This window comes from Aulonocara stuartgranti (assembly GCF_965226115.1).
Source record: "Aulonocara stuartgranti genome assembly, chromosome: 15".
Lineage (NCBI taxonomy): Eukaryota > Metazoa > Chordata > Actinopteri > Cichliformes > Cichlidae > Aulonocara > Aulonocara stuartgranti.
In genome coordinates this window covers 10,270,166-10,289,482 of record NC_138951.1, presented here as the reverse complement: position 1 = coordinate 10,289,482, position 19,317 = coordinate 10,270,166, and the positions used below count along the sequence as shown (strand labels likewise).

The 19,317-nt window shown below is 46.8% G+C and overlaps 1 protein-coding gene across 9 annotated transcripts in view; it reads right to left on the bottom strand.

Annotated features, from left to right (window-relative positions):
• The window catches only part of LOC309688577 (prospero homeobox protein 1-like), a 35,703-nt gene that overhangs the window by 5,156 nt on the left and 11,230 nt on the right, over positions 1-19,317 (bottom strand). For all 9 annotated transcript variants that reach the window (XM_082504405.1, XM_082504401.1, XM_082504403.1 and 6 more), the window contains 2 exons: positions 16,488-16,595; positions 11,324-11,518 (listed from right to left, as the gene is read on the bottom strand). In XM_082504405.1, the coding sequence (XP_082360531.1) occupies positions 11,324-11,518; positions 16,488-16,595 (303 nt within the window). The remainder of the gene's footprint in view (positions 1-11,323; positions 11,519-16,487; positions 16,596-19,317) is intronic.

Sequence of the window (19,317 nt, the reverse complement as noted above, 5' to 3'; positions counted from 1 at the left end):
TTATAATGCCAACCCTAAAAGTGTTTCGACCACTGAATACTGAGGAAAATGGGAACGAAACTTGACCGACTGCCAAAACCCAAACCAACTTTCCCAAACAGCGACAGTCTTCGCCCCCCCCAGTTGTAGAATATGTTCATATTTTCAAAGTGGATGTAAAACCATAAATCTCCTGTCTCTTGAGTCGCTACTTCCTTAAACGCCGGTTGAGGTGTTGGCCTGAGAAAAGTCACTTCTTGCGAATTCTCAGGTTTCTCACACCTCCCACTTCCCCCACCTTCCACCAGCAGCGTGGCGGGCGTGACATGTTTATGAGTCCCACTGTAAATCTGCGACCAAACAAGAGAGCGGAGCTGAAGAGCGACAGAGAGGTGCTGGCGAAAGAGGAAGTACTAAATGCTTTGGGAACGGGGAGACACGCTGCCTCTTTAGTGTCCCTGACAGCAGCGCTCACCGACACCATGGAGATGATTAGTCTGGCAAAGATCTGTGACACCTTCCCCCAAGCCAACACTCTGTCACACACAGACACACACGCTTATGCTGGTGTGAGCACACACACCAGCGGACACACCTCCTTGTGCCAAGGAGATGAGACATCCTGTACTGTGACAGAGCTCTACATAATGCTCGCTGCACGCACGCACACACACATACACACTCACGCACCGGGTACCCTGGTGTATTTGGCTGAGTCTCTTTCCTCGACTCAGAGCTCCAGGGCGACGCAGCCTTCAGGGGTCACCTGCTTGGATAATGCTGACTGTCTGCCTGCCCGCCTCCCTCGATGCTCACACACACAAACACATATTGTCTCACACACATACAGCAGCAGCCTGCCCAAATGCCTGACAGTGCGTACTCCACTCCTCTCCTCCAGTGTCCTGCAGATACTCATCAGGAGTGTCAGGACACAGCAAGGTTAGTGGCCACTGGAACACACACACCGATGGACAAGGACCCACACACACCGACAGGCCTCTTCAACCACACACATATGCACTTAAACACACATGGGACAGCTACCAACCCCCCTCGGGGTGATGAATGGAGGCTAAGATGCCTGTGTGTCTGGTTGGTGTGTGTGTGTCTGTCCACTACTCAAGTGAAAAGGTGAGTTGTGAATAAGGAGCTTGTGCACTGTGTGTCTGTGTGTGTTTGACGGAGAGAGAGAGAGAGAGGGAAAGGAAAAAAACGAAAGATAACCCAATTCCCCAAATATTGAATTCCCGTCTGGTGGGATAAAAGTGGATATAATTCATTGTTTGGGCTGCTTGTCGTTCACGGAATACTGGCACAATGACCCCGCTTTGAGGCCAGCTACAGTAAGTGTGTGTGTGTGTATACCCGCGTGCACTTTTCCCGAAAGACCTCGCTAACGGGACGGTGCCGCGTAGCGCCCTGGTGTTAGATGCAGGGAGTGCCGCATTACTAAGAATATTCCTGCATGGAATTTCTCCTGACGTTTTGACTATAAAAGGACAGCAAAATGCTGACTGCAAGGAGAAAGCAATGTCAAGGAGAAAAGGGTATTGGTATTTCAGATCCTCTTGACTGAGAGAGTGAGAATGGGAGGGAGGGAGAGATGGCGAGAGAAGGAGGGGCCGAGAAGAGTCTAAGGAGAGAGAGCGGCGCAACAGAACAAGGGAGTTATTCCTGTCCCACAAGCCTTTGTTTTGCGAGTACATGTGAGTTGTGTGTGTGTGTGTGACTGAGCTTCCTCCTGACCAGCAGTGAGCCTAAACTGTTTGCACCCCCTTCCACCTTGTCCAATTCTAACCCCCCCCCCCCCCCCCCCCCCCCAAACCGCCTCACTGCCTCCCTCCCTCCCTCTTCATCTTTCTATGTCTCTCTAGGGTCAGCTGTTGGGCCTTTGTTCCAGAGGCATTGTGGGGGATTATCCAGTGTGGCCGTTCATTCGCTCGGCTGTCCGGTAAATGGGGCCAATCGCGTGGCTCACAATCCTTCATACATATTTCATAGGGGTTTTTAACAACTTCTCAGCAGAGCCCAAAATTAAAGGACAGATGTACAAACAGAGAGGGAGGAGAGAGGGATGGATGGAAAGAGGCAGCGAGGTGGTGGAAAGGGAAGGATGTGGAGTTGCGTGTGTGTGTGTGTGTGTGTGTGTGTGTGTGTGAGAGGAGTGACGCCTGGAAAAGGCAAACAAGGTGACTGAGAGTGAATCTATTGCCAAGCAGGCTAAATCTGAAAACGAACCTTTTCTCTTTGACTTTTGGTCCATTTTTCAAAAGTGGAGTAAAAAAGTAAGCTTAAATGTAATGCCTTTAATTTGGACTAGCAAAACACAGAAGGGGTAAACTTTCTTGTCTTGCTCATGTTGAATTTTGGCTGGCAAACGCGTGCGGCAGGCAGCAGCAAAGCATTCAAAAATCAACCAATAAAGAGCTCTCATGAAAATGAATGCTCTCGCCCTGTGTAACACAATATGAAAAGCGGAAGACGGAGTGGGAAAAGGGGTGGAAAGAATCGGCAAAGATGATAAGGCTGCAATACCCTGACATTTACATTGTGCTTGGTGTTAGGGGGCCTTCTAATCAAGGAGAAAGGCAGGGTGGAAGAAAAAGGAAAGTAGGGTTGATAGCACTAAGGCGGTAAATCAGTCTTTTTCAATGGCTGCCCCCTCTCCCCCACGACACTCTCTCCCCATTCTGTCCATCTCTCTCTCACTCGTGACAGGTTGCTTTGAGACAGAAGGATAAGCTCTTTTTCAGAGAGAGGGAATCGGATTTCCTGCTTTTTGATGAGATAATAAAATATGACGGAGGACAATAGGAGCCTGTGGACGGCTTGCTGGGAGCTATTCACTCGAGCAGCAGCCCTCATCTTAAGACTGCTTAGACAAACGTTTAAAAAGGTAGCCAGAGGCCCAAGCCCTCAAAATAAAGGCTACTGTTACACACTCTGTGTGCAAGTGTGTGTGTGTGTGTGTGTGTGTGTGTGCGCGCGTGCACGGGCCTGTGTCTTTCGCATGTGTTTCGGTAAAGCCTGAGAAATCTCTTCTCTCTCGGTGACTCAGGGTTGGCTGTTTGTTTGACCAACGTGTTTCTCCCCTTTGCTTTTGGGAACTGTCAGGAGATGTATTGCACCTTCTATTTGCACAGTGTTAGCCAAACAAGACAAGACCCTGGAAGATAAGGCTGTATGCGTGTGTTTGTGTGTGTGTAAGTGTGAGTGAGTGTTCTAGCAAGCTTTTGCCTTGAAGGATGAAATGCAGGGACACAACATAAGCCCTCGCTGCAAGCCAGGTTAATTCCTAACCCCAACTCAGCCTGGGAATACCAACACTTCCCATGCTTTTTTGGTCACTGTGTTTGTGTTTGTGAGACGTGGTATTTATAGATTTTGTAGCGCACTCAATGCCACAGATGGGGGGTTATCTGACTCTGATATCCAATAAGTATTTTTGTGATACCCGTGTCTTAAGTAATCTAAAGTTTGCACACAGTAAAGGGTCTGAAAACAAGAGCTGAAACTGACATTTGAGCGAGTCAAGCCAGAGGTTTGCAAACCTCGAACATGCACTGGCCCATAAGCCTCCCGTGCCTCACATATCTGCTCCAATCAATAATCTACAAAGGTCTTGATAAGCCCTTGGTCCATACTGTCATTTTGGACAAACACAACCCATGTCCCCTCTCTTCCTACCCCTCACCACGCTTGCCCCCCCATCCGATAAGATTGTGCCACAGCTGAAGAATCTGACCAATCGGGAAAAGTCACAGAAGATCCGTAGTTAAATTTTTTTCTTCATTTTCGCAACATTGTCCAAAATATAATTTCATTCTTGACATCTCTCATTGGAGAGGTTTGCACCAGCGTTTAGGAGACTGCTGGGACGGGAAATGGGCCTCAAAGCTGAGCAAACATCAGCCACCCTCACTCCACTGATAGCCTTGAGAACAGGGAGCCTTGAGGGTCTGTCGTGCATACATGTGTGTGTATATCTTGCTGTCTGGTGTGCTTATGTGGACACGAGCATAAGCGTCACATGGACTTTTCTCAAGGTGCACTTCTGCTGGCGAGTCAAGGGCATGCCAGGGTCAAAGACACTGATGAAGTCGCTCTCCTATCCCATCCACAATGGTAATTTTTCTTTCCTCTCCTCCTGCTGTCCCTTCAGTTTCAAGAAATTGTCAATTGTTTGAAGGCTACAATCGACAAAACGTGGTGTGTACAAAGAATAGCTGCTAACAGCAGGGGAGCTCTGAAATCACAGTTTGTCCCATGTCTGGAGACTTAAAAATTCATCGACTCAGCTTGCATGGGTGAGAGAAGCCAATCTGGGAGGGGGGGGGGGGGGTCACTGAGCGCTGTAACAGGGCCTCCTGAGGTCAGGAAGTCAGCTCAGCTTTGAGAGACTGAGAGCGCAGGAGGCAGAAGGGAAAGAAAGGAGCAAGGGAGTCTGGAAGATAGGAACAGGACATCTGGAGAGGAGGAGAAGAGGGGGAGGGAGGGAGAGGAAGAATAGAAGGGTAGGAGGAAGGAGGGTGTTGGGTGGGTGGGTGGGCAAACAATAAAGGATGGAGCGCAAGGAGGTGCGGCAAAGGAGGGAGGATAGAAGATGGATGGACGGATAGGAGTAGATGGAATGGAAGGGCAAGTGAAGGAGCAAGATGGCAGGAGACGAAAGAAAAATAATAAACTGCAGATTGGATTGAAGGAGGGAGCGTCTGGCATCAGTGGGGGAAGCATGAGTGTGTGTGTGCGTGCATGTGTGTGTGTGTGTGTAAGATATTGGGGGGTTGCTTTGACACATCTGCAGCTCTGATGCACGCCCTGGTCATTTTGGCATGCGTCCCTTTGCCACGCTTCATTAGCCTCTCTCTCTCTCGCTCTCTCTCTCTCTCTCACACACACACACACACACACACACACACACACACACACACACACACACACACACACACACACACACACACCAAGGGAGACCAAAATGGTCCAGAAATAATGACATAATCAGCAGCTGTGCCACAGAGCAGGCTGCCCCTCACAAGGTGACCAGGGACAGAAGGAGGAGCGAAAGAAGGAGGGAGCAGAGGGGAGAAGAAGAGAGGAAGAGGAGGATGAGGTGGGTGTGCGCTGTTGGAAAAAGCAAGCTAGCACAACAAGATGGTGTGTGTGTGTGTGTGTCTATGTGCACGAGCAGGTGAAAAAGGAGCAAAGGGATCATGTAGTTCTTTAAGTGATTCCTTGCTACCCCTGTTGCCCCAGGCTCTACACGCAGCTCCGGTCATTTAATCGGAACACAGAATAAATCTGTAAATCACATATATGCACACACACACACATACATGCAAACACACACACACACACACACACACACACACACACACACACACACACAGCCTTCACAGTAAAGAAAAGACCTGTCAGGGTGTGTCAAACGGGGGTCCTTAATAGCCCCAAGCTATTCAGCGAGAAGCAGATGATCACACGCTCTATTCTTTTCTTTCTCTAAGTCTTCTCCGTAAGAAAAAAATTCAAAAGTCATGAGACAAGTTTGAAGTGGCGCTCACGGTTCAGTGAAGGTCTGGGTTGATATCTGAAGGTTTGTTAGAATAAGATCCATTTTGTAGATGCGCTTACTCCTGCCAGCAGATACCACCTGGGAACAGTAATCTTGATGCAAGTCTCACTTTGAACAATTAGCACCACAACAACAAATGTCTTCACTTCTTTTTCGTTGGTATCTTGCCAGCTTGTAAGAAAGCAGAATTGAAGTGAAGAATTGACGAACAGATTATCCAAAAGGTAAGTAAAGTTGTTGCTTTTTGGGGAGATGCTGATTTTTGAGCTTCAAACAAACAAACAAACAAAATTCCTTCCACCTCAATTCCAGTGACACGGCAGAGTGTAATATCCCTAATTCTATGACGGCAAACTTTGGAAAACGGACCATTCGAGCCTGTTATCGTCACCAAGTTATTACATCTCACAGTCTTATTTATCTCAGCCCGAATCTACGAAGGTCTACCTGTGACTCAGTTCAGGTTTATTAAAACAACAAATATGATTGCACAACGCAAGACATTTCCCGCCCTCAGGTCAGCATCGTTGCCTTAACTCGAAGGCTTTTCATCATCTCTCTGAAAAGCAAAAGGCAAACATATTCATGAATATGTTTACACAAGACGAGTGGATTATTTTACGTATTGCCGCTGCGCGTGACGCATTGCTCTGCAGATTTAAATGTTCAGGAGGAGAGGTGAGATTTTAATAGGCAGGAAAGTAAACCAAAGTAGATGCTGTGTAGACGAGATGAGGGAGAGAAGAGGGCGATGGGAGGTGTGTGTGCATGTGTGCTGTTGACATAAACCCACTGGCAAATTGTACTGTTTGTATTTTTGGCAGGTCTGAACCTAAATCTATACCGCCAGCTTCTCATCTCTCGTGCTCCATCTTCTACCTCCTTTTGTCTTCAATCGCTTTTCAAAGAGAACCCTAGAGCCGTTTGAGTACAAGCGCTACACCTGTGTGAAAGCCTGTGTTTTTAGGTACTTATGTATGTTTATACTTGTTTGCGTCACTGTGCATCCAATGCAGTGACTCTGACCTTTTCACCTCAAATTCCCTGAGGTCAAATGCGGTCAATGCCACCCCATCCCACCTCCGAGCCCCACAGACACACACAAACACACCGTAGCGTATGTGGTGAAGGAATAGGGGGAAAAAAGGGGGTCAGAAATGAAGGAGTGCAAGACGGGGAGGGGATAAGCAACAGTGGCGGCAGGAGGAGGAGAAAACAGACATTAGCCTCTCTGGGTGGAGAACAAATGGAGCCCCGAGAGGGACGTGAAGAGGAGGAACGAGGGAGAGCGGGGGGAAGGAGAGGTGAAGCACACAATGCTATGGGGCACGGCGGTTGGACAGACAGCATCTGCTCTCAGCTCTCTGTGGCTCTGGTAATGGATGGAGAGACACTCAGAGCACGGGAAGGAGGGAGACGCTGGGAGGAGAAGTTGGGGAAAGGAAGAAGAGGATGGACTAAAGAAAGTTTTGTCCCTTAGCTTTAAGAAACAAATAAAAACACAGCAGAGAATCTCCATGGCAGGATGTTATCAATTCAAATAGAGAGATGACAGACGGACAAAAGGGGAAGAGAGAGAAAAGGAGTGAAACATCTTTGCAATAGAAAAAAGAGCAGCTGATAAGGGAGGACACATGATACCCGGGTGTGTGTATGCAGACGGGGGCTTCTCACCGCCTTTGCTGGTACCTCCCTCTCACATAGAGATCACAGGGACTTCCTCTTTAAGCGCCCAGGTGTGTGTATGTGTGTGTGCCCTCTGTGGGAGGAGTGGTCACTGACAGAGAAAACTTGGCCTAGGCTGCCTTATGGAAATCTGAGAGTTTCCCAGAGCCATCATAAAACTGCCTCTTTATGAGACCCTCAAACTCTTTCTCTCCCCCCGCTGTCTCTAACCCATTACCAGGTCACACACATTCCTGTCTTATGAAAGATGATGTGTGTTGTCATTGGAGGTTCAAAGACAGGCAGAGGGGCTGCAGAGTAAAAAGAAAAAGGACACTAAGTGAGAATTTTCACTTGAGTCCTCACATGAAAGCGCTGCTCGCTCAAAGTCAAGGCTTTGGGAGGCCGGGTGTGTTTCGGAAGACTTTGATGGCGATGGACAGAGCGAATGAGAAGCGGAGAAGAAAGAGAAGAAGAGAGGGGATCAGGAGGGGGGTTTGAGAAAAGAGGAAAGTAGAGCCGGGGTCTAGATAATTAACGGCAAGCTCTTTAATTACTGCTGGTGTTCATTGTGCCAGAAGGAATGTGACAATTATGCCATTAAAACTTCCTAATAGGGGGGGGGGGAATGGGGGAGGGATAACGGAAGACATGCAAAAAAGAAGGATGAAAGAATGAAAGGAGGGAGGGAACAGAAGGAAGAGAGAACGACGAGAGGGAATGAGGGAGGAGGGATATGAAAGGAAAAGGGGAAACAATCGCGACAAAAGAGAAGCTGGGAGGGAGATGGGGAGCGTTTTAGGCCAGCACAGTGACAGAGCAGATTAGCATCAAACAAGAAAGGCCACAGACGTGTGTGTGTGTGTTAATGTGTGTTTCAGTGTGCGATCACTGAAACAGAGGACATATTCATTCCAAAGACGCCACCAAGGTGGATGGAACTTTGATGATGCAGAATCTGGCAAAGGGAAAACTCAGTGTGTGTGTGTGTGTGTGTGTGTGTGTGTGTGTGTGTGTGTGTGTGTGTGTGCTTGCTGAATCTGCGTAGGCTCCTGTTTCAAGTGGTGGTGCAGGCAGGTAGGGGAGGAAGAGGAGGAGGAGGTGGAGGAGAAAGGGGAGAGATCCACAGAAAAGGGCCTTGGGGGCATCCTGATACACATCCAGTACATTTCCATCTCCACATTACCTCTATGACTCACACACACACACACACACACACACACACACACACACACACACACACACACACACACACACATAAGACGGGAAAAAAAACATAACAAATGTGTCCGCGCACATATGTAATACACACAAACACATCATTCCCACACAAACATCAAAAAGCAAAAAACACACAACCCACGCACCCGCACTCACACACACACACACACACACACACACTCACACACACATTAATAACACCCACACATGTGCACCGAAAGCCACACACTAACACTCTTGCACGCAGAGTCTTCGTGCTCACCAAGGCGGTTGGTTTGTCAGGGGGGTTAGAATTTGCATGGCTGGGCAAATTTTCCTTGTGCTAAACTCTAATCAGCTCCTGTATCTCTCAGACACCTGCCCAGCAAAAAAAAAAAAAAAAAACCTTAATATGCAAAACACCTTCCCACCCTCCTCCACCGCTGCAACTCCTCGGCCAACAGAAGACTTATTCACCTGGCCTCTCTCACTCTTTTCCTCTCTGTCTGTCTTCTTGCAAATTTTTACATTTATGTATGCAAATAGGCTGTTCCCCTTAAGCCTGTTTCAACAGTAACTTCCTGGTTCCAGGAGAAGAATGATAGTCTTGTCTAAAAGGTGCCTCATCTAATTTATGCTTCAGAAACAAGGGGTTTTGTCGGGGGAGGGGATGGCATGTGAACGCTGTGTGGGCAAGTACGGGATATTGACTGGATGTTGCGTGCATAGTTTTTTAGGATTTGCAAACTCCAGTCATGGAGATTACGTGAGTCACGCAAACCTATCCAAGAATGTCATTTCGTGTGTTTTGTATGTATGGTGCCATTTGTAGTGTGAGCTTGTACGCTGTGTGTGTTTACAGGTTCACTTAGTTACATTTTTCAAATTTACTTACATTAAAAGCCAAAAAGCCAAACCTACTTGAAATTTAAACTCCATCTTCAGCCAACCTTTACTAGTTTAAGCCATTAGTAGTATTAATGTGCAGTCCACATATGAGCAACTATATAATTAATATATATCATTCTGCATAGAGCATCTTTTAAAAGATCTCTGTCGGCCTGACTGTACACCCAGCAAATTTCTGGAGTGGGGTGTTTTTTGGTAGCTCGTTTCCCAAAAGGGACTTCCATTTCCTGTTAGGGGTGTCAGGTGATTCCTCACAGGGAGAGCATAATTTGATATGAAAGCTGAAGCAGTCTTCTGGAAAATATCAAATTTAAGGGAAAAAAAGAACCCTTAATGATTAGAACACAATAAAGACATAAAATAAAATAAAATCCTTACCATTGTCCTGTCAGAGTAGGTAAAGCGCTGCTGTTGTTTTAGTTTAGACCCGAGTCTTACTGACTCACGCAATAATTTCTGCGCTCCTCACGAGCAGTTGAATAGAAGGACTTTCCTTCTGTTTTGCTCTGATGGCCTTTTGCCATATTAAGACCTCATATGTGCCTGCTACACTCTTTCAAAGCCTCCCTTAAGAGGGTTGAAGATGGATGTGGGGAACTGCGTGTGTGTGTGTGTTTGGGTGCACATAGAAGAGCCCCAGTGGACAAATAATGACAGAGAGAGATAGACGGAAACACAGAGAAAGAGAGTGAGGCACTTTAAATGTGAGTGCTTGCAAAACTCCCACTGCTCGCAAGGGCACTTCGCTCCTGCACGTCATCTCTCTTTCTCCCCCCCATCTCTCCTTCCACCCTTCTTTCTCCCCTTTCCATTCGCCCCTCAATTCCCTTTTTCCATCCCTCCCTTCATCGCTTTCTCCTTTGTCTCTAAGCTCTCACCCTCTATCCCCTATCTATCCATCTCCCTCTTCCCCCTTACCCCCCTCTCACTCTCTTTCTCTCCCCTTCCCCTCACTAAAACAGTAGGACGCTTAACCTTGATAACAGTGAGATTTTCCCCCCCTCAAAGTGACACACACACACACACACACATATGCTGGAGAAGTGCTTTGCCAGCATGCCAGGCCGGTCCAAGGGACGGCCGTACCCTTCGAGGTGAACAGGACACTGGGAAATGCAGCAACAACAAAACCCTCGCATACACAGGCTCAATCTCTCTATAACAAATACACAAACACGAGTGCTCACCTGCATACACACACACATGCGCGCACACACCCCAAATCCAACTCTCTTCAGGGCCATCTTAAAACAAGCTTTTAAAAGGTCTTTTGTCAGCTGACATTGAGAGAGTTCGGGTGATCCTGAAACATCATACACACACCGCCACACACGCACGAAGGTAGGCAAAAGGAGAAGTGAGAGAAATGAAACACATTAAAGGTGAAGTTGCCTGCTGAGAATTTATGATTGCAATACGCTAGAAGATACACACATAAACGTCACGCCACAGTGACAGGTAAATGAATACGGGGAAGTAAAATGTCGTTTTTCAGAAACAAACCTGCAGACACACACACAGGCGCCCTCCCGAGAGGAAATTAACAACGATAAATGCAAAACTGTTAAGTTGTCAGCGAGGCTTCTTCCTCATTAGATGAGTTTCTCACGAAGACTGGAGTGAAAAACACGGATCTTCCGATCTGGTGATTCGGAACTTTCCCTTCACACAAACCCTGAGAAAATGCACCGTCACAAACAAAAACACTCTGGGCTTTATGTGATGGCGCAAAAGCTACCTTATACTGTGCATTACAGCACGGTGTCACAGGATGTATAAGACACTTGAACTCAGCATTGAGAACAGTTGCAGTGAGACAGTGTCAGAGAGGACACGGTGTCACAGTACCCGCCTACATCACCAGGTATCAGGTGAAATTCAGCAGTTTTTTTTTTTCTGCTCATAAGGGCGGCATGTGTACTCAGTTCCTCCTTAGGAGCATGTGCAGTTTTTACGGTGTGGCGTGCACAGAATCGCTGAAACCTGGCTGGTGTTTACCTCAAAGTCGTTGGCCTTGTTGTAGTGCATGTTGAGGGCTCGGAAGAGCTCGCAGTCTCGGCTGACGCTCAACTCCTCTGTTCCGGTGACTCCGTCATTGATGGACTGCCGGGCAAACTTCTCCATCTGAATGTAGTAGAACTCCCGGAAGTTGCTGAACCACTTTATCAGCTGGGAGGTTATGCAGCGGTTAAACTGGAATAAGAGATGAGGGAGGGTTTAGCACGTTTTAGGAAGACTGCTTCACACGAAATTCAATTCAAAGACATTTTGAAATATGCAAATACGCTTCGTGCAAACTTTACAAAGACAAGGCTGTCTTCTGTAGACCTAATTAAGCTGTTGGATTTGAGCGTGAGGGGAGAAGAAGTGTAAGGATGACACAGTGTCTTTTCATATACGAGAGCTGAAGCGTGATCTGAGGTGGCGAGAAACCCGGGTTATGGAGTGAGGGAAGATAATAGAGATATTAACTAAGACAGCAAGCCGTGAGGGGGGCAAGGCGAGAAAAGAGGGAGTGGAAGAGAGTGTATGTGTGTGGCTGTGGTTCATCTTCCCCGCTGGGAGCAGACCTCCCCCCTATCATAACCCTGAGAGTGGAGGGAGAGGTGGAACAGAGGGGGTGAGACCGCAAACACATAATTGACCAGAAAAACGATTAAGTCATCATCTGAAGCGCCCTGGCCCGCGGGGGGCTCAAACATGTACTTAACCCCATTCACCAATTACACTCTGATCCTCCTCCCCTTTCCGCACCTCCCGCACAGGAAGAAAGGAGAAGAAAAAGAGCAAAGAAAGAAGGAAAGGAGGAAGAGAGACAGAGATAAGCACTGTGGCTATCTGATCTGTGCCGCTCGGCTGGATTCAATAGGGCGAGGTAAACCTATTAAGAAGCTCTACGGGTCTCCCAGCTCTTTTTTCCGGCTGGCCTCATCAGTGAAAACACACTGTCTAAACATCCATACAACTAGATAAGGACACCAGGGGCTCAGGATTTTGCCTAACCATAAAATGTTGCACTCAAAGTTGTAATTTAATTCCTAAAAACACATACACACAGAACATTTTTGCTTTGCTGCTCAGACTCCTTGAAACTGCTTGAGCTCAAAATTTTGAAAAGCTTGTACCCCTAAACCATCGCCCACATCCACACACACAAAAATACACACACACACACACACTCACAGGCCTTCACTCCTCCCTCCTTTCTGCTCTTTCTGTGGTGCTTGAAGAATAGGAGGACAAAACGCTACTAAACGCTGAGCGGACTGCTCGCTGGGGAGGCAGAGCGGTTTTGACATGGAGATTAGACTCTGGCCATTGTTCGACAACACAGACACACAAACACACAGACACACACACTTTGTAATCTGGGATGGCAGTCAAACACACGCAAGCGCACCAAAATGGGAGGAACCAAACGGGCAGAAAAGTTGGGGAACCAGAGGTGGTGAAACAGCCGCACCAAGGTGGAACAGGGCTAAAGGAGTGGGCCGTGCCTTTCTGGAATGATCAGCGGATGACATAATGGCGGAGTGGAAAAGAATAAGTCCGCTCGACATTGTTTGGCAGGGGTTTAGGAGGGTGTGTGCAGAGAGGAGGGGTAGCATGGCGGCTGTCCTAAAGTGCAGGGTGAGCATAAATGGGGTGGAGGGGAGGGTTGCAAGAGAGGAGGATGGGTGCAGGTCAGTGCTGTCGGACAATGGCGTTTCACTGGGGGTGGCGGTGCGGGGGGTAGAGGGTAGGAACGTGAGCAGTCAGCAAGCTGGGGTCGTGACATCAGAGTGTCAAACAAACAAACTACTGACACTTACAAATACCTGGGCTGCACGGGGCTATTCTTAAACACACATAATGCAGCAGGCTGGCGAAGTGTGACGGTGCACAAACGCGTTGTTTCACTTAAGTTGTCAGTGTAGCGTAAAGCATTTCTCGCATTCTATTGGGGGCAAATTAGTGAATTGGTGTTTGTTTGGCGAATCCACGAGACCGTGCGTGTGCGTGCGTGCATCTGAGCACATGCACAATTGAGGACTACATACTGAGATTGAAATCAGTGAAAGAGTTGCCATCGCTCATGCAGGAGACCTTAGGTGTCACTACAGCTGAGTGACGGACACATTTGTCACTTCGGACAAAGATTACTTTATTATACCGACAGCTTGGGAGAAGATGTATTAGGGCTCGACTGCAGTAGCACAGGGCATACAAAAAAAAAAGATACAATATTTACTAGAGTGCAGGTAAATACACTAAATTATATTATAGCCGCATTAACTGCACTCAATACACTCAGGGATTTAATTTTGGCAAGTCCCCCTACAGCTTCCAGCAGTCTTGGTTCATTAAGTTGCTGGTGGGGGGACCGACACCCCCTGATAGCAGCTAAGGACGAGTGTGTTCAGTGTAAAAGGAGGGAATCGGTTCAAAGGAGCACATCACTGCAGCTCCTTAATCAGAGCTGGCAGGGGTCAGCCAGCACAGACATGAGATGCAGTGAGGAAAACGTCTGTGTGTGCATGTGCGAGTCACACACACACGCACAGCATATAAGCATATATAAAGGTGTGTGTGTGTACGTGCACTCACTTGGCTGAGAGGCAGATGAGAGAGAGACAGTGAAAGCGTGTTTCTCACACTCACACTCGAGAGCCTGTGAAAGGTCAGCGCTTAGTGTTAAGAGCACAAGATAGAAAGCGCCGCACACACGCTCACACGCATGTTGTGCTCATGCACAAACGCATACTTAAGACCACAAAAGGAAAACACTGCAGTATCTTTAATCTGAACCATATTAGTAGCCTGCCAAAAGTATTCCAGTGCTTTGACTGTCACTCACAAACTTCACACGCACATCATTCATATTTATGTAGACTGTTTTAAAGTAGATTTTGTTTTTTGTGGTGTGGGGTTTATTCAGATGTTATTCAGATGCTGAAAGGCATGCAGATGAAAGGCCAAACTGTCTCTCTCGCCAACATTTTCTCTGATATGGTGGTCAACAATGGAGCAGAAAGCACACAGATGACCTCAGAGCGCTAAGCTACCATCCAGAACAACCGGAGAGGAGAGCAGAAAGACAGAGAAGCCTGTGCGGGCCTCCCTCGCTCTCTTTCTCGTTCTCCCGCTCTCTCTCTCGTAAGCCCCTTCACAGTCATCAGGGCTTTCCAACGTTTCCTGTTTTCGCAGGAGTGAATTGTGGGAGATAATCTCTGGCTGCCTATTGGCTGACTGCACACAAAAAGCGGCCCTGGAAAGCGGGCTTTTGTTACTGCGGTGACTCAAAATCCAGCCGCTGGCTTTTCTTTCTCCCCGGCCCCGCCGAGGCGCACATACCATGCCACACCATCAGCGAAAAAAAGAAAGGAGAAGGAATGACATATAGAAAAGAGAAAAACCGTCCTGGCCTCTGCTGCCGCCACAGCACATGACTGGCCCAAATGCTGAGGCTTGTTGCTAAAAGCCACAGAGAGATGGACCAGAAAAATAAAAAGTGCAGGTGAGGGAGGTTGTGGCTGCTTGAAAATGAAAGCGAAATGTAGAAAAAGCAGCAAAATCAAAGCTACCTATAATTCATATACTGTAAAGCCAAAGTACAATAACTTTAGCTGACTTTATTAATTGACTGAATACGTTTATCTAATATTTCATTATTCGCCAATCATTATAACAATATCCGTAACAATAACAGAGATGTCTTCGAGCTAGTGAGAGGATATTCTGTCATATCAACAATGGAATCGTGACAAAACATTTAAAAAAACACCTCAAAGTAAAGAAAGAAAGTCATAAAAGAAGCTTAATGAAGGGGAACAACAGTCATGGCGTCCTCCACTTGTTAGGGCAACCCACTTCCCACGTTCACAGGGTTCTTGACAGTCCAGACTTGATTAGTCAGGACCCGATTAGCCTTCACGACTTTTTGTCTGAAGACAACCACTCGCTAAGAGGCTGCGCGGGGTGAATCTAATTAGATGGTCTCATTCCCATACATGTCTTCTAACTTACAGCTCGAGTCTATTGTCCTCCTCTGGAAACAAAAACAGACCAGTGTGTGACTCATAATCCCCTTAATTATCTTGACCTTGTTTAAGTATCTGATGAGGCCATTCATGAGGAGAGGCCACCTCCATGGGAATGATTAGTCACTGGAGCAAAATGGTTAAAAGCCTTCAATATTAAGTGTTTGCGCTGTTTAAAAAAAAAAAAAAAAATAGAACAGGAAAATTGAAATCAGTCTGAAGCTGTAATGTTGTTGTTTTTTTTTTTTTTAAATGATGTGAGAATTTCCAAACATCCAAAGAAATCACGAGTGAAAGTCAAGTGAACCGCGAGTCACGGTTGGTGGTGACAGCACACAAGAGCAGAGGGGAGAAAAAAAGGGAACCGTTATCTTCTGATTTGAATGAGAAAACCTGGGTCTGTCACAGTGTTTACTCCTCTGTGTAGTCCAAAAAGAAGCATACATACATAAAAAAAAAAAACCGATAACACAAAACGACCATGTTATCTACAACGGCCATTGTGTTACTGGTCCTTTTTTTTCTTGTGCAGTATTGTTCTTCCTTTTCCAAATTTTTCGTTAAACTCCCAAGTGGCGCTTGCACTTATCCCTTCCGTCTTCCCCGACTGAACTTGTTTGCTTCGCCTCTCCCTCCATTAAACCGTCCTCCTTACACCTGCTCAGATAACCACTCCTCTGTCTCTAGGCTCCATCCTCCTCTCTGCCCTCTCCACCCTTCCATTACTCATCCCGGTCTTTATCTTTAGAATACTTATAGGCTCTACAGCTCCCTCACGTAAACCCATTCCACTTCCTCTTCTTTCGTCTTTTGCATAAAGCCAATGCCTTAGTAAAGGAAACAACATCGTTTTAAGGGAAGACAAGTGTACATTGTTCGTGGCAACCGAAGCTGGCATATCACAATTAACAAATCAAACTTCCCCTTTTAAAGCAGGTGTGTTGGAAGTAGAGAAGAAACTGGAGCAAAAGACAAAGTCGGAGAAGGTGTCTGCCTGTCTTTCATTTGTTACACACGAGACAGCAAACAGAGAGATCGTCAAAGCAACATTAAAAGCAAATTATTGAAGGGTGTCTGGCAAAAATGGAAAGGTTTGTAAGGTCAAAGAAAGTCTGTAGATCATGAGCATGTTTTGGACTCACCTTGACATCAGAGAAATACATCTTGAGCATGTTAGAGCTTGGGTAGCGGGTATAGAAAAACATGAGCTTGGCCTTCTTCAGATGATTTGGGGAGAGACCTTCTTGGATCTGAAAACAGCTGGTATTAAGGAAAACGACAGTAGTTTGAGGGGGGAGAACATCAAAAATAAACTTCTACATCAAGCAAACACAGACATTGCCACAAACTAGAACTTGGTAATAAATGGCAGTAATTTTGGCAAGAAATAATCATTTGGATGGTGGGTAACCAAATTTCCTTTTAGGCATGAGTGCGGGGTTACTGCAGAGGGGGGTTGAGGAGGCTGAAGACAGTGCACCAAAGCAGAACCATTTGCTTGCAATTAGCATCGTGCGTATCAGGTGTGAGAGCGTCACGGTAAATAAAAAGCTGGCCAGCACTACAGCTCTTGCTTTTACATAAGGAGGCTCATTTCACAGTCAAAGCGAGCAAACGCCTTTGCCTACACCCTGTGCTAACCTCCGCCCCCCCCTAAAAAAAGGAAGAAGAAAAAAGGAGACATTTGCATATCACAGACAAAGACAGCAGTTAACGCCAGTGACGGGCAAGAAGGCCTAATGGCTTGGCGACAGCACATGCCAAGCCTGAATATGACTGTCTGATGTTGGCTTCATATCAGTGACAAAACAAGGTCTAGGAGATAGTCCTGAACACCGGCACAAAAACCCAGCTCGTGCTCACAGAGACTATATTCAAATACACGTCAGATTCCCTCGTCTTCCTAATGGATCGCCTGGATTGAGCAGCAGCGAGCGGATGGAGATGGGTTGGTGGGGGCACCTTGAGGGATAGCATGATTCCAGCCTTCAATTACATCCCCCTCCTCCACCCCCTTGCTCCACCCCTGCCCCCCAGCTCCTCTGATGCTGCCAAACCCTTGGAGGAGCAAAAGAAGGAGGAGGAGAAGGAGAAGAGGGGCTCTGAGGCTTTGGACTCAGCCAGTGATGGGGAGAATGAAACACATCTGCGCCACCGAACGGCCCAAGCCATTTCCATGGTGAATTAACGGCCGTATAATGCAACTGATAATATCAATCTGGAGGATAAGACATTGAAAAGGGAACAGGGGATGGGGGGCGGGGGAACGTGTTAAAACCCCGGGCTGTTTCAACAAGGGTTTTCATCAGCGAGGCAGGGATTTATATCACACAGGAGATACAGCTCTAAGTTTTCCCGAAGACTGTTTACACTTGAGCGGACAGGATACATTGCTCGACATAATTTATGATGAACCGGGGTGACTGCGGCCGTTAAAATCAGTCAAGTGTCCAGATGTAGCTGTAACTATAGAGCGGGAAGAAGGCATCAGCTGCTCGATTGGATTGCCCTTGGCCTCGGGGTTACACGGCAAAGCCAGCAAATGCTGAACCACGCTGGGTTGGCTCCTTAAAGACCCTGTCTACTTTGTGTGATTCAGTAAGAGAGAGAGAGAGAGGGGAGAGTCAGTTGTATACGCAGCGAGGGTCTTGTGGGGGAAACCCTGGCAGGCTGGTGTTACTCTGACAGGCCTGGCCAAAAGAGCAGCACTTCACTTTCCACACCACACCATCTGCTCCGAGTGGAGGGGATACAATGGGATCTTCAGACAGAGCGAGCGAGAGGGAGAGGCAGAAGGAAAAGAGATCTCTGTTGCAATAAGGCAAGGTGGGATTTGTTTGAAGCCACGCTTTTACACTTAGATTAATTTGTTTTTGCTTTTTCAATTAGTATACGGGTCGCTTCATCCCCCCCCCCTCTCTCTACGTCCTTATCGCCGAAATTAAAATTTGTTCTAAGACAAAGATGTTAAGGTCTCACCTCTCCGGTTATATCACCATACCACCTCCACTGAGCCACCAATTAAGAAGCTTCATATTTCCTAATGAGACATTTCTATTTCCAATTCACTCACAGCTTGCAAATGTAATTGTGATTGGACTTAGGGGTGGTGTGCAAGGCTATTATTTTGTCATGATGGTGCACTCACACCAGCTGGCCCACTGTTTGCCTGCCACATCTGACAAGACATCATCATTCTCACAACACTTCCCCAAAGCCCAAAGTCATGAGAGGAAAATAGCTGCTCTACTTCCTAATTCCAGGTGTAAGGACAAGAAAATTTGGAGTCGGACTGTGAACAAATGAGGAAATTGATAGCAGCCATCTGCTCCACAATACTGCCGAGACCTGGTGAACTTGAACACACCTCGCAAAATGTCTGACAAGCTGTCCCTGACTTCTGAGGCTTAGGGAAAAAAAAACACACTAATGGAAGCTGCTATAAAAACAGATGCAAATTCAAACAAACAAATTCATACATGTCACGCTAATTAAAATAAAGAATGCGCAAAACTATATCTCGTAAATGGCCAACTTTGCTTCGAAACCTGTGGATTGAGAAATAAAATATGAAAAAAATAAAAACAAGCACATGTCAAACACATGTGGACATGTTCTTTCGATTCTTTTCCATTTAAGAGTACGTCTGTTAATGCCCTGAATTTATAAATGCTACAATGAAAGCCACAGCATCTGGCATACGTGGTTTGATTGTTCTCTACTTTCTCTCAGTCTCTGTATGTCTCTCTCTTTTCATCCCTCCATCGGGAGCCCGTAGAAGCAAAGGATTATGGATCTCTGGAAAGCGTTCACCCTTGGGTCAGAAGACAAGACAAGGCGAGGTAATGAAAGATAAACAGCTCGCTGCAAACACCTGTTAACGTCCGCTTCAAAGAAAAGACAGAAAGGAGGGAGGAGGGGGGTGTGGGGGGTTGCAGGGAGGGAAAACAAAAAAAGAAGTATTTGGCTGCC